Source organism: Nicotiana sylvestris, chromosome 7 (genome assembly GCF_000393655.2).
Source record: "Nicotiana sylvestris chromosome 7, ASM39365v2, whole genome shotgun sequence".
Lineage (NCBI taxonomy): Eukaryota > Viridiplantae > Streptophyta > Magnoliopsida > Solanales > Solanaceae > Nicotiana > Nicotiana sylvestris.
The window spans coordinates 166,799,011-166,815,412 of NC_091063.1; the positions used below are offsets into that span (position 1 = coordinate 166,799,011).

The window sequence follows — 16,402 nt, forward strand, 5'->3', positions numbered from 1 at the left end:
GAAAAGTAGAGGTTTGGAGGTACAAGTGCGACATAAGTAAAAGGATTTTGGAGAGGGAAAAAATAGCAAGTTTGGATAATAAAACACTATTTGTGAGCTTTGGAGCTTCTTACTTGAAACCTTGCGTTGCACGAGGGTTAGGAAATAAGATATATTTTCCAATGTTTCATGGCAACAATAAGGGCGTTTTCTATTGTTTGGCCACTCACAAATATTACTCTTTGGATTATTCAATTAACGCAGCTTTCCCAAGTTCAAATTGTTACAACTTGATCCAACCAAAATCCTGCATCTGGATTGATCCCTCCTCATGATTAAAGTAAATTGGTGTTTATTTTTCATTAGTTAGAAATGTGATATGGGTACAGGATAGGAGACGAACTCCTTGCTTTGCTTTTTTATTTTATTTATTTTACGCATTTGTTTGTGATTTTTTTTTTTAATATTTACTAACCTAACTCTGCTCCAAAGTAATTCATTAATTTTTGGGATAAAGATAGAACACACACTCAAGGACATGACACAGGAACAAAACGATATTCCTAGGTAATTCCCACTAAAAGAGCTCAAAAGCTGGCATTTGCCTGTTTTTAGAGCCTCTAAGAGATTAACAAGTGTATTTTACTAATTTGTCTTCTCGCGAAGAAGATTTATCGGAATCAACTTATTCCGCAGGGAGGGGTAAGTAATGAGAGAATTGGGGATGAGGGGTACATAGACTTTGCCTAAAGCCATCTTTCTCGACTATTCTCCCGCCATGCGCGGGATTCGAGGAAGGGTCAGACCACAAGAGTCTATTATACGCAACCTTATTACGCATTTCTGCAAGAGACTGTTTCGACGGCTCGAACTCGTGAACTCCTAATCACATAAGCAACTTTACCAGTTACACCAAATCTCTCATTCTATCAATTACGTCAAAGTTCCCAAAATACCACCAACAACCTACACCAAAAGAAAAAAGTAAGAATGTCAAATCATGTTAGGTATAAGTAATTCAGCTAAAAATACCACACTGCACAATATTTAATTCCTTTTACATTAAATTCCTTCCGGAACAAGTGAGGTAAAGTTTCATGCAAATTTTGACAAAATGGAGTTCCATAATATCCAAATATTGTTATGGTAAAGATAATATTTACGCCAATTCTTTCAGGACATGCAAGTAGTGCATTTGCGTTTCTTGATTCCTGCTACTTCCTAATAGCTTATTTCATCACTTATCCAAAATTTTGTGAATTTCCATAGTGAAAATTCGAAAAGAGTTCAGGATGGTGAGTGAAGACCCATTTTGACAGTTAAATGAGCTACTGATCAATTCATGAAGATGATGTGGACATTAACACACGAAAAATTAGAAATCGCCCTGAATTCCTTTTTATGGCCCTCAAACCCAAAAAACGAGGAACGGTCGTTACAAAGCGATGACAATTGTTCATCAGGTTGTTTCTGGTTATATAATGCTTTTTTAAGGAGCTTTACCCCTCAATATGAAACTTTCCGGTGCAAATTCGAATTTAGTTGGGCCTCAATGGGGTGCCGGACATCGGATCGAAAACCAAAAAAAAGGTTCTCAAGTTACTTAATATACTAGTAGTAGAATTAATATGTTACGACATTCAAAATTAAGGCACTCAACTCTTATTAACAAGGTTAGATGGTTCAATTCTTTCACATGATATCATAGCTGACGACGTTTGATACGTCCGTATTCATGTTCATGTACCCAAAATCAAAGTTCAGAGGGTGTGAGATTAAATTAAATTCTACATCAGGCATTCATTTAAGAACATCAAAATAGATTCATAAGAGTTTTAAACGATTTCCATTGGATGCTCAAAATATTTTACAAAGTGTCCAACAGCAGTTAAATAACTTCTCTTTGGTAAAGGATTTGGGCACATGAAGAATGTCAAATGTAGACTATGTATGAGTATTTATTATCCTCATTGGAAGCACATTGAGTATGAACAAGATTTGACTATTACAATACACTAGTTGAAAGAATAAAAGGGCATCCCGGTGCACTAAGCTCCTGTTATGTGCAGGATCTGGGGGAAGGGGCGGATCACAAAGATCTATTGTACGCATCCTTACCTTACATTTCTACAAGAGGCTGATTTCATAGCTCGAACCCGTGACTTATGGCAGCAACTTTAAGATTCCTCAACCGTTGCTCTTAACACCAGTAACAGTCGCTACAAGTTCGTCTGTCTTCCCGTTAATCTTGGTTTTAGTGACAATAGGGATGGTTTCGCTTTCCCTCATGTTGCTCTTCGCAGAAACTTGATAGTTTCTTTCTCTAAAGTTTTTTGAGATGTGCCCCTCCTTGCCACAATTATACCACTGTTTCTTTGTCAACCCCTTTTCCGTGCTCCAACTCTCTTCTCATGATTATCATTTCTGCAGCGATTGCAACAATTTTCTTCCACTCTTTGTTGATGCATTAACATGTCGAGAGACAGAACATTTTCATGCACTAACATTGCATGACAGTACTTCCAAGAGGGGGAAAGTTTTGCGATAATAGCACTAATATGGAAGTTCTCATTTATCCAGATTCCTGATGCCATGAGAGAACCGGCAATATTGTGAACCTGCTCAAGAATCGCTATGCCATCAACCATTTTGAACTGCAAATATTTGTTAACTTCGGAACTCTTCAATTCGTTCCAAATTCCTCATCATAAGTTGATCAAAGCTCTTCTCACAGTTCTTTGGCACTGTAACTCTTCTTTGAGTATTCTTCAAAAAGCTTGTCGGATAGAGAGTTCAATATGTTGTAAGAGCAAAGGTAGTCATTATCAACCCATTTCTGTCAGTTTTCAAGAATGTTCGGGTAAGGCTCACTGAGCACATATGCAATATTCAATTGCTTTAGGAAAACTTTGATCTGATGCTTCCAGCAATAATAATTTTTTCCATCAAGACGAATAGTAAGTCTTAACAGGAACAAGGCTCTGGGCAGGGGAAGTTGTAACGAGAACTCAGTTGTATTTGTCCCTGAGGGCGCAATTCGAAATACCAGTTTCCTATGTTGCACGAACTCTGATCAGCTAGCTGATAATGTCTATGTTTGCGCTGACGATGCACTAATAGTATCAGATTACGTTCGCCACTTTCGAATTCAACTTGGCCAGCCAACAACTGTAAAATCAGCTGCAAACTTTGTTAGTTCGTTACCCTATAATAATAAGGCTAAGCGTCAAACAGGAAGGATTGTGTTTGATCCAGTTTTAATGATGCAAATAATATACATGTGCAGGAAATCAATTACAAGAAGTCAAGAAGATACCACAAGACTGCTGGAGTCAATCCTGATGAACAAGGGAAGAAATCAATCAGCAAAGATTACCATACAATCAGCAAATCTGAACAACTAAGGAAAGGACTCGCAAATCTGGAAGGAATTCAAGCAGTCAATCAATCAGCAAAGAGTAACGACTAGCTGCGATGGAGAGAATCAAGCAAGCCTAAATTTAAGGCACAAATCAAGGCCAGCATCCCGGGAGATCGAAAGTTATGAGAAAATTGGTATGCGACTAATTTTGGAAGAACCAACAATCAAGGAGCAAGTCCTCATTCATACTTCTGCTGAAGGAAGGAAATCAAGGAGAAGCAACGGCTAGCTATCTTATTCTTGGAAAGAATCAATTTCTTTCCAAGGATCAGATCTCTTGGATTGTCAGCCTCGACTATCCATCAAAGTATTTATACCGCCTTAAACCCTAGTATGACATACTTTGATCGAACCAAAAATCACTCTCTTTATTCTACTGCAAACAAACATTGTAGTTCTCTAAGATCTGTTGTGTAACAAGTCAGGGAAGAAAAGAGAGCATAACACTGGTGAGACATTGTATCAAAAACGAGTGCTAGAGAAACTGTGTGCCAATTCACTACAACTGTACTCGGAGAAACACATTTACTAAAAGAGAACTCCCTTGCAACCCAAGGAGACTAGACTAGAATTCACATTGAATCCGAACCAGTATAAAATCTTGGTGTCTTTAATTCCTGCATTTACTTTCTGCAATTTACTTCCTGTTACTATATCTGGTGAATTATTATATCTGGTCGACTACTCAATAAATTAGTCAACTAAAAAGCGATTAAATTTAAATATTTACAATTCACCCTCCCCCCCCCTCTTGTACTTTCAGATTGTTGGTGGATGGGACAAATATGATGGGGGTAACATATATGGGATTCCTGTTGGGGTAACAGTATTAGAGCCGCAACGTTTTGCTATTGAAGGGGTGGAATGAAGAGATACAATGGGTTGTAAGGCATGTAGCAGGCAAGCAACAAATATCCATAATATATAGAATCCTTCTAACGTGCAATGTGTACTACATTTGGCAAGAAAGAAACTAGAGAATATTTCGTGGGAAACAAAGAAGCTACGAGGAGATGACTAGAATGATAGTTCAAGAGGTGCACTGTCGAGGAATTTTGAAATCTAAACTAGTTAGGAAATTACAGGATTTCAAGTTTCACCTTTAGATTGTTATAGCAAAGTAGGCGTGTAGTAATGAGGACACTAGATTTGGGGCTGCATGTCAAAATCTAAGTGAGTATTTGATAGGGTTGTTACTATACTTGTATATTTTCCCTAGTAATAATAAAATTTAATTACTAAAAAAAGTTGACATTGGAAGAAAAATAAATCTCTAAGAAGCGGACTGGACTTTACAGTTGGATAAGAATAGCAATCCAGCGATGGTTTAATAACAAAGAGATTAATAATCCTCTAAAACCTGTAATCTCCAATATGATACCAATAATTCTCTTATATAATGGCATTAGTAATCAACTATTTGTATATATAAAAACAAAGTTTATTTTTACCCTATTTGTACAGTGTAATTGTTCGATGAAGTAGATTCAATTGAACTCCCTTCAACACACTTAGCTCCGCCACTGCTCCACGTCTATGGGATAACTTTGCTTGCAGATACATGATTTAAACTTGATGGTTCAAAATCTTTGAGGGGTTTAGGAGTCAATCACTCAAATGATCACTTAGTTATCCCAAATTATCTCCTAAACTTGATGGTTTAAAATATTAAAAGTTTTTAAAAAATAAAAAGAAGATAAATGTTTATAATTTAGAGGGTAAAATAGGTGGCAATCCAAAATTTGAAAAATCTAATTGAGTGACCTTATGAGTGCAATAGGCATAGTTTAGTGACTTTGTTGTTACAAACGAAAGAAAAGTGACTTTAAGAGATAATTTGGATAGTTGAGTGACAATTTGAGTAATGGATTAGAGGTTTAGCCTAAGTACATTGTACTGTTGAAATTATGAATTCAGAATTTAATATCAATTGAAAATTTAGTGGTATTTTGGGAAACTGGGGTTAAATCATCAATGTTAAACCTACTGAATATGCCTAAATAAATTCCACCATAGCTTTTGTTTTGATTAAGAAATTGTTGTATCTGTCTCAAATTTTTCCGTCGATTTTGGTCAAAGTACCCAAAATCAATTGACGAAATCTGGTATGGATCTCATACCCACACTCATGTGTCAACACGGGTGCGACAACACAAAATGAAGAGTCCGAGCAACTAATTAGAACATCATAAATCTACAAAATAAAAACAAACAAAAAAAATAATAGCTGATTTTACACTAACGTTACAAATAACCCGACAATTATTCGATTTACTCTCATTGAAAACGCCCATTAGAAAATGAACCCTCTGCTTCTTGTTGTTGAGGCGGTGGGTTGTCTGCTGGAAATTGTTCTTCGGCTACAAAATCTGTATTATTTAAATGGCGGAAAAAACCCGTACCTCGTATAAAATTTAGAAATTTTTACTTCCTATAGCAAAGGTTAACACCTTATTTATTTTAAATAAATATCATTTAAAAAAATTATATTCTATAGATACCTTTTACTGTTTATAACAAAATATCTAATTTTGGTACCTCCTACCCTAAGCCACTAAATACGCTATTCAGTTACACTATTTTCTTTCTCTATCTAATTTGACACATGTCCTTCTCTCTTCCTATCGCGACCCCAATCCCGGTCGTGATGGCGCCCAACACGATGCTAGGCAATCCCGACCAATTACCATTCACAATCCCTTCTTATTAGAATTCATTACCAATTTTCAAAAATAGATACCAATTTAATATCAAACAAACATCCCGGCAAGGGAACAATGGTGAAAATAACATATGAAGCGCAATAAACCACAACAGAGTCATAACAATTATAATACAAGACTCACGGGCATGCTTGACACCAACGTATAGATACTCGTCACCATGCCTATACGTCGTACTCCACAATTAACATGTAGCAAATAAGACACAACTCCTAATCCCTCAAGCTAAGGTTAGACCAAACACTTACCTCGCTTTGCAACCAATTCAAAATTTCAACAAGCCTTTACCTCACGAATTCGTGCCCGAAATTCTCAAATCTAGTCATAAACAATTCGATTTAGTTAATAAAAATTATAGGAATTAATTCTATATGAAATTCTACATTTTCCATTAAAAATTCGAAATTCCACTAAAAATTCACTTGTGGGGCACACGTCTCGGAACCTAACAAAAATTATGGAATATGAAACCTCATCCAACCACGAGTCCAATCATACCAATTTTACTAAAATCCGACATCAACTCGACCCTCAAATCTTCAAATTAAACCAAGAAGGTTTTTCAAAATTTTCCTAACTAAAATCACCTATTAAATGCCAAAACTAGTAATAGATTCGGGTAATCTAACCAAAATTAAGTTAAGAACACTTACCCCGTTGTTTTCTCCGAAAATCGCCTCTCGCCGAGCTCCAATTTGATAAAAATGGAAAATGGGACGAGTCCCATTTTCAAAACTTAAGAATCTGTCCAGAAAATGTCGGGGGCACTGTTCACGCGTTCAGTACTGTTCACGCGGTACTGTTCACGGGCACTGTTCATGGTGCTGTAAAAAAAAGACAGCAGCTTCCCAAAGAGAATTTCAACAGTTTTTTCTACCCGTTGACCTTCCGAAATCTACCCGAGGCCCTCGGGACTTCAACAAAATACACCAACAAGTGCTAAACATGATACAGACTTAGTCGAAACCTCAAATCGCATCAAATAATGCTAAAACCCTGAATCACACCCCAATTCAAGCCTAATGAAACTAAGAACGTCCAACTTCTATATTCGATGCAAAAGCCTATCAAATCAAGTCCGATTGACTTCAAATTTTGCACACCAGTCATAAATGACATAACAAAGCTATGAAAATTTTCAGAACTAGATTCCGACCCCGATATCAAAAGGTCAAATCTCCGGTCAAACTTAAGAAATCTTTAACCTTAGATTGCTAGATTCCTTTAAATGGCGATAATTTGATCTAGGGACCTCCAAATTCAATTTTGGGCATATGGCCAAGTCCCAAATCACGATACGGAACTACCGGAATGGTCAAAACTTTTATCCGGGTTTGTTTGCCCAAAATGTTGACCGAAGTCAATTCAGTTGAGTTTTAAAGCTCTAGTTCACAATTTAATCCATTTTTCACATAAGAACCTTCCGGAAAATTATACAGATTGTGCACGCAAGTCGAGGATTTATTGATAGCGCTTTTCAAGGTCTTAAAATACCAAGATAATTATTTAATTTAAAGATGACATTTTGGGTTATCACACTTCCAAATAATACCGGATTCATTGACAGACCACCGCTTCTCTTGGCTAGGATTTGGGAACCTCCTCCTCTCCGGCGAAATCCAGTTGTATGTGTCTCTCTCTCTCTCCCTCCCTCTCTCTCTCTCTCTCTCCTTTCATCTCCTAGATTTTCCGTCGGATTTGAACTTGGTTATCTCAATTCCAAATTCAAAAATGAGGAAAAACGATTTCTTAACCCCAAAGGCAATTGCGAATCGAATCAAAGCTAAGGGCTTACAAAAGCTACGATGGTACCGCCCTCTTCATCCTATGATTGTATTTTCCGTCATCCTTTGAAAATACACGAATCAAAGCTAAGGTCTTACAAAAGCTACGATGGGTTTTTGCTTGACGGCGGATTCCCCAGAAATTAGAGTTTGTTCTTGAACAAAGATGACGGATTTTGGGGCTGAGCAATTTGATTTTCTGTTAATATATTTTAATGTATTTTCAACATATCACGCTGTATTTTCATGTATTTCATTGTATTCATTGTCTTTTTTTTCATTGTAATTCAATGTATCTCGTTGTATTCCATGTATTTCATTGTATTCACCGTCTTTTATTCTCATTGTATTTCAATGTATCCCGTTGTATTCTATGTATTTCATTGTATTCATTGTCTCTTTATATGCCATGAATGTATTCATATGTTTTTTTTAATTAATATAATTTATGTATTCCGATGTATTATATAATATTTCTGAAGATTGCTATGTTTTTGGAGTATTTTTCGGTTGAGACTTTTTTATAACTGAAAAATTTAAAATTTGTATGTTATAATTGAGTTTGTTGGGTTATATTAGGAGTCTATTATGTTAATTGATTCATTTTCCGTTTTAAAACCAGTGTAATCTCCTATTTCACGCCGTGAATATAGTCAAATACAATAATCTGTCCAACTGTAATCCCATGTTTCACTCCATGAAGACAGTCGAATACACTCTAATACAACAACTGATTAGCTGGACTGCCCTGATTCCCGCCTATTTTTGCTATTGTATTCATGAATACAATAGGTTAAATACATCAAATACATCTTATAACCACAGAAAAGGTATCTATAATCTGTAATATAGCAAATGGTATCTATAGATGACTAATTACTACTAAAAGATAGTGCTTTATGAAAATATCTCTAAAATTTATTCGAGGTGTTTTAAAATCTAACCACTTTACAAACAGAGAACCCCGCCGGTTATTTGTGCAAAGATATCTTTATAAAATGGCCAAATTGGTCCTGAGCTTCAATCTCACCATTTGGTAAAGACGAAGGCACCACTACATCTGCAAAACATCAGGTTAATTTTTCTCTTTAATTTCTAGTTTCGTACATTAATCCCTCAACTTATTCAGCTCTAATTCTCAAAATTATCAAACGCCCATTTTGCAGACTTCTTTCACTTGTTTAGTATTACCAAATGACACGTATCAAAGTGTTTGTGAATATGCCTCAATGTAAGTTGTTAACTTTATGTCGAAATTTTACTGCTTGTCATGTTGTATTCAAAGCTATTTTCGAGCTCAATCAGGTATATATTCCTAGCTTTCTATATACCATCCATTCCATTTTATCTGACCGGATAAATCAATTTAAAGAAAAATCTAATCTACATCGTCTTTAAAAGAGAAAAAAATATAGATACAAAAATGTCAGGTTAGATTATTCAAAATGTGGAAATGCAGGGTATCGATCCCCGTACCTCTCGCATGCTAAGCGAGCGCTCTACCATTTGAGCTACATCCCCTTGTCAACACCATTCTTAGTTAGCGTTTCGATATAGATTTGGTTGAAACTTGAAAAAATGAGTTTTTGAATATGAGATGAAAAATGAATTTTTAAAGTTGAAATTGTATTTGGACATGTATTTTACTTGAAAAGAATTTGAAGTTTTGTGAGTAGAAAACTTCAATAACTACTTTAGAGCTGTTTTTGGGATTTGAAGATTTTGTTTTCAAAATCTACCAAAAATGGTTAAAATTTATAAACAAACAAATATTTGAAGATAAAATCTGAAAAACAGCTCCCAAATTTTATGGCTAAACGGGAGCTTATATAGCTCTATATTTGGCCTATGCAGAAGATAGCTTGATTGCGAGACCCACCCATCGAGCAGGGACGAAAGTCAGTTGGTAATAAGACGGTGCCGAGTGGAAGGGCCTTCTGTTAATAGGAGCGGAACTTATTCTTTTTTCTAACAAAAAATTTTCGTCATATGTGTGCTTTTTGAAGTATTTTATTCTTAAGTATAGGTATGATTTTTTTAATTTGTGTGTCTATTAAGCAAATCAATTGCAGTTTTTTAATTAATAATTATCTATCTTTATACTTCAGATCTTGAGTGATTAATAAAGGAAAATATTTCAAAATCAAAAGTAGCTGATTTATGGTCAGATGAATGAATAGACGGAAGCTCGAATAAGAGTTGGTGTAATCGGCGTCAAAAATACAGTAGAAATTCTGGAAAACTGGTTGCCTTGTTGGAGAACTATTTCAAGTGAAATAAATAAATTCTATTGACAAATTCTCAACCTTTTTAACGAAGGTCATGTCAACTTCAACTTTTAAATAATCTTTTTCAGTTACTTTTGTTTTTTAACTTCAACCAAATATTATCCAAATACCTAATAAGGTTGTCAAAGAGAGAGTTCCTACACGAGTCAAGCTAAGCTAAATGTTTGTATGGTTCAATTTGATTTTATATTTTACCGAGTTTTAAAATCCTATTTCGGCTAGATAATATTTGAGAAATTCGCGGTTTAAATTTTTTTACAGTTTACAAATCAAAATTTTAACCTAATTACTCCAGGTCTGTAGTGTTTTGAATTGGATGCAAATTATTTTTTACTCTTAAGTACTGTTGATTCAATCTCGTATGGAGTTCCAGAGCCAATTGATTCAATCTCTTTCGGATATTTTTAGCAGATTTCCTTTTGGTTAATAGGCAATAGCTTGCTTTGATCCTTAATGAACCAATTTTAAACATACCTTCATTGGCTTAGCATCTTGTACTATATAAGCAGGTTCTTCACATTTTTCTTTTGAGACTTTAGGCTAAGTTTAATTATTGCTCTTACGGTCCCGATGTTTGACTGGACACGGATTTTAAAAAAAGAAAAAAAATTTTTAAAATTTGACTCAAAAGTACTTAAGATCATACAAGGTTCTTTATTTAATTTTTATTATTATTCTACCATTTATTAATTTAACCTTTTGTTCCTTCATATAAATAATGGACTTAAAATTTATATGAAAATTAAAGCACTTACATAAAAATTAGCGAAAAATAAACACCAAAACAAAAAAAAAGGAGAGGGGGGGGGGGAGGGGGGGATGATTAGTTTAACAAATTAAGCATTCATTGCTTCAATCATGAAGAGGGAGTTGGCTCATATCTGGTTCAATCCAAATGTAGGATCTTGGTTGGTCCAAGTTGTAATAATTTGGACTTGAGAAAACTATATTGAGATAGTAATCCATAGAGTAATATTTGTGACGCGCCAAATAATAGAAAAGACCCTTGTTTTTGTCATGAAACATTGGAAAATATATCTTATTACCTAATCCTTGTGCAACACAAGGTTTCAAGTAGGAAGCTCCAAAGCTCGCAAACATTATTTTATTATCCAAACTTTTTATTTGTTCCCTCTTCAAAACCCCTCCATTCATGTTGTATCTCCAAACCTCTACTTTTTCTTCTTCATGAGTTAAAAATACAATTAATATTCCTCCATTATCAACATCTTCTACCGTGTAAATCTGTTGAATTGAGCTTTGTTTTTGACGCGACAAGGGATTTCCATAAAATTCCCAGGTAGGTGTCTCTAAAGCTGAGTTTCCTTTGATACTTAGTATTCCCAAATTTTCATTATCACCCAATACCCAGACAGTATCGTTTTTGAAAAATACTGAATTATTGCAACCGAATAACATGAACAATTCTTGGCTATTTCCGTTTTTGTTAATAAAGGAATGATACGTCCATCTACTATCTCCAAGTTTGATGATGTATCCGGTGGTGGAGAGCCAAACATATCAAAACCAACGACAAAACAATCCGATGAGGAGGAGTCCGGGGGACACGAAAATGTCCAAGAATGGAAAGAATTTTCCACCTCCACCAGTAGATCAGAGAGTTTAATTATGTCATTGCTAATGGGATCGAAAAAGAACATGCTGCGGTTGTCATGACACATGAGCAACCAATTAGATTTTGCACTCCGAATTCTTGAACCCCTTAATTTTGGAATAGTTGTCTTGTGAGTTATGGCATTGTCGAGAGGATGAAAGAATTCTACAATGTCATTTTCTCCTTTTAATGTCATCAAACAAGGCGACAAGGAATCAATCAGACCAGAATTCATCATAATCTGTACCCTCCTTTCACTTTCTCCTTTTAATGTCATTTTCTCCTTTTAATGTCATTAAGACTTTTACATAGTTCAAATAAAAAAAAATATAATAAGTAAAATTTCAACTAATTTTAACGTCCTAAAAGTTAGAAAAATAATTAAATAATTATTTTGAGTGTAAAATTATTTTTCTTGATTTCTTTTTATACTTCTTATATTTGTCGAAGGATATCTAACAATGGAAATGTAGCTTTTCTTTGGATGGAAAATTACTCACGTGAGGTTTGATAATTAATGTGTTATATGTTGCCAAATATTATGACTTTTTACATATATACTTCAAAAAAGAATTAAGGAAAGATATAATAAGAAGAATCTTAGGTGATTTTAAAGTCCTAAAAAAATTAGGAGAAATAATGAAATGACTAATTTGTCTAGTACGAAATCAAATTTTAGAGGATAAAAAAGGCGAACGACATTTCGCTAAGGGCCTTCGTACTTTTAATATAGTATAGACTAGTTAATCCTCTTACTATCAATTATTGTATCTTACCATCGCGTGGTTTTTTTAACTAGTTAAGTAATAATATAGACACCAAAAGAGAGGTCAAAAGCTAGTGAGTATGGCATCAAATCGAATTTTAATTAAAAATTAAATTTTTGTAAAACGTTCTAATGAATAACAAAGTCCTAAATAGTGCATCGTCATAAGAAGAGCTCTCCAATCTTCACTGCCTTCTTCATCGACTTTCTTATTAGGAGTTATGTCAATGGTTAAGAACAAAATATTGAATTATTACTAGATAGAATTAAACAGTAATTTCAGGTGTTATAATTAAAATAAAAAAGCAATATATATATATAGGTACACCATATATATATATATATATATATATATATATATATATGTACACCATAATCTGATTAAAAAGAAAGAGGCATCAAAGACAACATATTAGAATGTGAGAAGTCATTGTTGCAGATGTGTGCTCCCTATTGCTCGTCAGATGTATTGTAGAGATAGGTTGGAGTTGAATCTTTCTTGGGAGCAAAATGCAAGAGAAGGATATTGGGATTAAAGACCAAAAAGTTCTTATATTTAATGTGGTGGCATGCATTGTTACTTGTTAGTGGTATTTTGGAGAAGTCAAATGTGTATAAAATATTAACCTTATCACGACCAAAATTTCACCACAGGCGTCGTGATGGCACTTAGTCTGTACGACTAGGTAAGCCGATTACATTTACAATTCAAGTCATTGTTTTTAAAAAATAGATAATTTAATACAAGTGTCGAAACCAACAACGGAAATAATTATAACAACCTCTTAGGACTGGTAATACAGAGTCATGAACTCTAACTGAATACATGTAATAATCTCAGGGATCGAATATAAAATATTATTCAAATAAGAGTTGACAGTCCAATAAAATGGAAAGACTCCAAGGGATTACGACGATCAAAGAGCTCTACCTTGAATCCTTGTGATCACACTCTAACTATGTCCGAATCTGATATCTCCAATACCCAGCTCTGCACAAAAATGTACAAAAGTATAGTATGAGTACACCACAGTCAGTACCCAGTAAGTATCAAGACTAACCTCGATGGAATAGTGACGAGGTATAGTCAAGACACTCACTAGTCAAACAACCTATGCAATATAGCCGTATACAATAGTACTGGAAAACCACTAGCAATAATAGCAGCTAAAATCAACCAGCTATATAAATAACAAGGCAACAAGAACACCATAAATATTGATCAAACGAATAAGGAGCGCAAGTATAACCAATTAATCAAGTCCTTCAAATATACGCCTTTTAAATGTAAGTCCTTCAAATATAAATCTTTGGGATAATATATAAAATCCTCCCCGACATATGACCATATTTTCAACTACACACCTTTTTTTCGGGGGTTCTATTATATCCCTGAACTATTTTAAAGTGTAATAAACACCACCCTAAGTGCTGACATGGCATAGAGAGTATGCACACTCTCTTAATGGCAAGTGGAAGTTATCTCAACATATATCATCTTGAAAGTGAGAGCTGCTTGAGACTTTCCTTTAGCATTCTCCATTGCCCATCTCCAATGTTGGCTCCATGAATTCAGACCATGTAGTTGCTACTAAAGCCACATTAGGACCATATTCCATATCCTTTGAGCGTAGACACATTCCACAAAGAGATGGTTTCTTCTCTCATTATGCGATTCACACATGACACATATTATGTGCACTGGAATACCCCATTGCACAAGTCTATCACTTGTAAGTAGTTTGTTCTAAAAGTACATCCACATTGTAAACTTAGATTTGGCTGTTGCTTCATTTCTAAACATGAAGATCTTCCATTCCACTCTAGGTAGTTGCCCCAACATCTGGTAATAGATTTGTCTGATCATGTTGCATTTTTCTTGAGCCATTGTCTGACTTAGGCCCAATATATCCCTTGCTCCAATCAGCTTTCTGACCAGCCAAGAAGCCTGTAGAGGAATTTGCATGTCATTTGGCTGTTGATTTTTTATATAATAGGAATGGATCTACCTAATCCACAACTTGTCCACCTTATGTGAAAGATCCTTACCAACTAACTACTAAAAAGCAAAAAAGAAAAACAGACTCAAACCTTTAAGAAGGTTGTCATGCCATCCATCATTGGAAAAAGCCACCCAGTTCATACAAATTCTACCTTTGGAAAGAACCGTGACATTAAGAAAATCAAAAGCTTATTGTAAAAACTCAAAACGAGAAGCTACGAAGATAAAATAAAAACCTAAGAAAGGAAAAAATGCGGAAAGTAAAATGAATATGTTCAAGAGGTGATTTAATCGAATATATAATAGGGGAGATGAATATATACATAAGAACATAACTTTTATATATAGACCCAAGATAAAAAGTATGAAAAATGCAATGAAATGCTGAAATTATATACATACCAAAGATAAAAAGGAAAGAAAGCATAAAATCTATCATATGTACAGTCATCCAAATGTCTAAATAGGGATACCCCCTCAAATGAAATTTGGTATTGTCTTCAATGTCAACTAACCAAAATAAGCACAAAAATAGAGGAAAGAGGAAAAAGAGACTCCCTATGGGCCGTCTGTCTGCATAGGATCCTGAGTCTAGGTCCCTGGGTCCTCTGTATGCTCGGAAACCTATGACTGGCTCCCTGTGGTTTGTGGTTCTGCTGGGACCTGGGCCTGGACTGGCTCCTAGGCTGAATCCCGGGGCTGGCTGGAGGAACCTCCATGTGGGTACTCCAACTAAATAACTGCATCGTCAGACCGGGGGATCACCCTCTTCCTCTTGGGAGGCCTCTCGGACTCCTGCTTTGGCTGGGGCTAGGCTGCTGGTGCTGGGTCATGAAATAGCAAATCTAAAGGCAGGTGATCCGCCTTCAATCTCTCAACCTTGACTTGTAGCTCCTTCACCGATTCTTTTGAAGCCAGAGTCTTCCTCATCTTCTTTGTCTCCCTAGCAAGCTCCTTGAGAGCCTTTCCATGTGAATCAACAACGTCCATACGCAATTTCTGGTTCTCAAGGATCTTCTTCTAGTTTTCCAAACGATCCTTGAGAGTGACCTCAATAAACTATGGGACCTATGGAGGAGGATGTGCTAATTGAGTTGCCATAGTAGTAGATAATACAGACAACTTAGAAGTAGTTGTCTATATCCAGTTGTTGATGCTGGTGAGGGCCTGGCTTAGACGGTGGGCAGTCAATGGGTAGGCAGTGGTGGATGGTATCTCTGGAGCTGTGGAAGTGGATGGACCTGGGGCCATATCTGCTGCAGTGGAAAGAGACTGAGTAGGAGCCACTACCACTTCTGGCTCTTCAGACTGGCCAGTTGAAGTAGTGGCTTTGCCTTTGGAGTGCTTCCCCTTAGGGTTGTCATCGCCCTGTAGGTTGTACCATGAGAAAGGTGCATTTGCCTTCACTTTCACATCAAATTTGCACTTCTCCACATTTAAGTCCTCCAGGTACATCGTCAGGAAGTTTGGGAAGGGATAAGATCTGTTACCTTCGTTGACTACCTGTGTAATGACTCGGGAAATCACATTTCCGACATTGATCAGGTACCCTTCCATGATGGATGCTTCCAAAATTGCTCGGTGAATAGGAAGTGAGTTGTCTTGGGTGGTGGGGTCTAGTCTACTGCACACAAATGTCTCCCACCCCTTAGCCTCAAAATTCAACATTCTCCTCAATATCTTCACTACCGCAGTCAACCACTCGGGGGTGGTACCTGGGATTGCCAAGTACTCCGCCAACCAAGGACGATCTTCTTCACACAATTTCATCTTGTACAAGTATAAGGACTCATCCTCCTCCTTGAAGCCTAGGTTGTCATTGAT

At 35.8% G+C, this 16,402-nt stretch overlaps 1 protein-coding gene and 1 pseudogene across 1 annotated transcript in view; one reads left to right on the forward strand and one right to left on the reverse strand.

Moving 5' to 3' along the window:
* Positions 1 to 1,204, forward strand: part of LOC138874085 (F-box protein At1g49360-like) — a 2,223-nt gene extending 1,019 nt beyond the window's left edge. Inside the window, exon 2 of the mRNA XM_070152591.1 lies at positions 1,157 to 1,204. Coding sequence (XP_070008692.1) covers positions 1,157 to 1,204 — 48 coding nt within the window. The remainder of the gene's footprint in view (positions 1 to 1,156) is intronic.
* A 962-nt stretch (positions 1,205 to 2,166) lies between these two features.
* On the reverse strand, positions 2,167 to 15,568 carry LOC138874086 (uncharacterized; annotated as a pseudogene).
* Between the last annotated feature and the right edge of the window lie 834 nt (positions 15,569 to 16,402).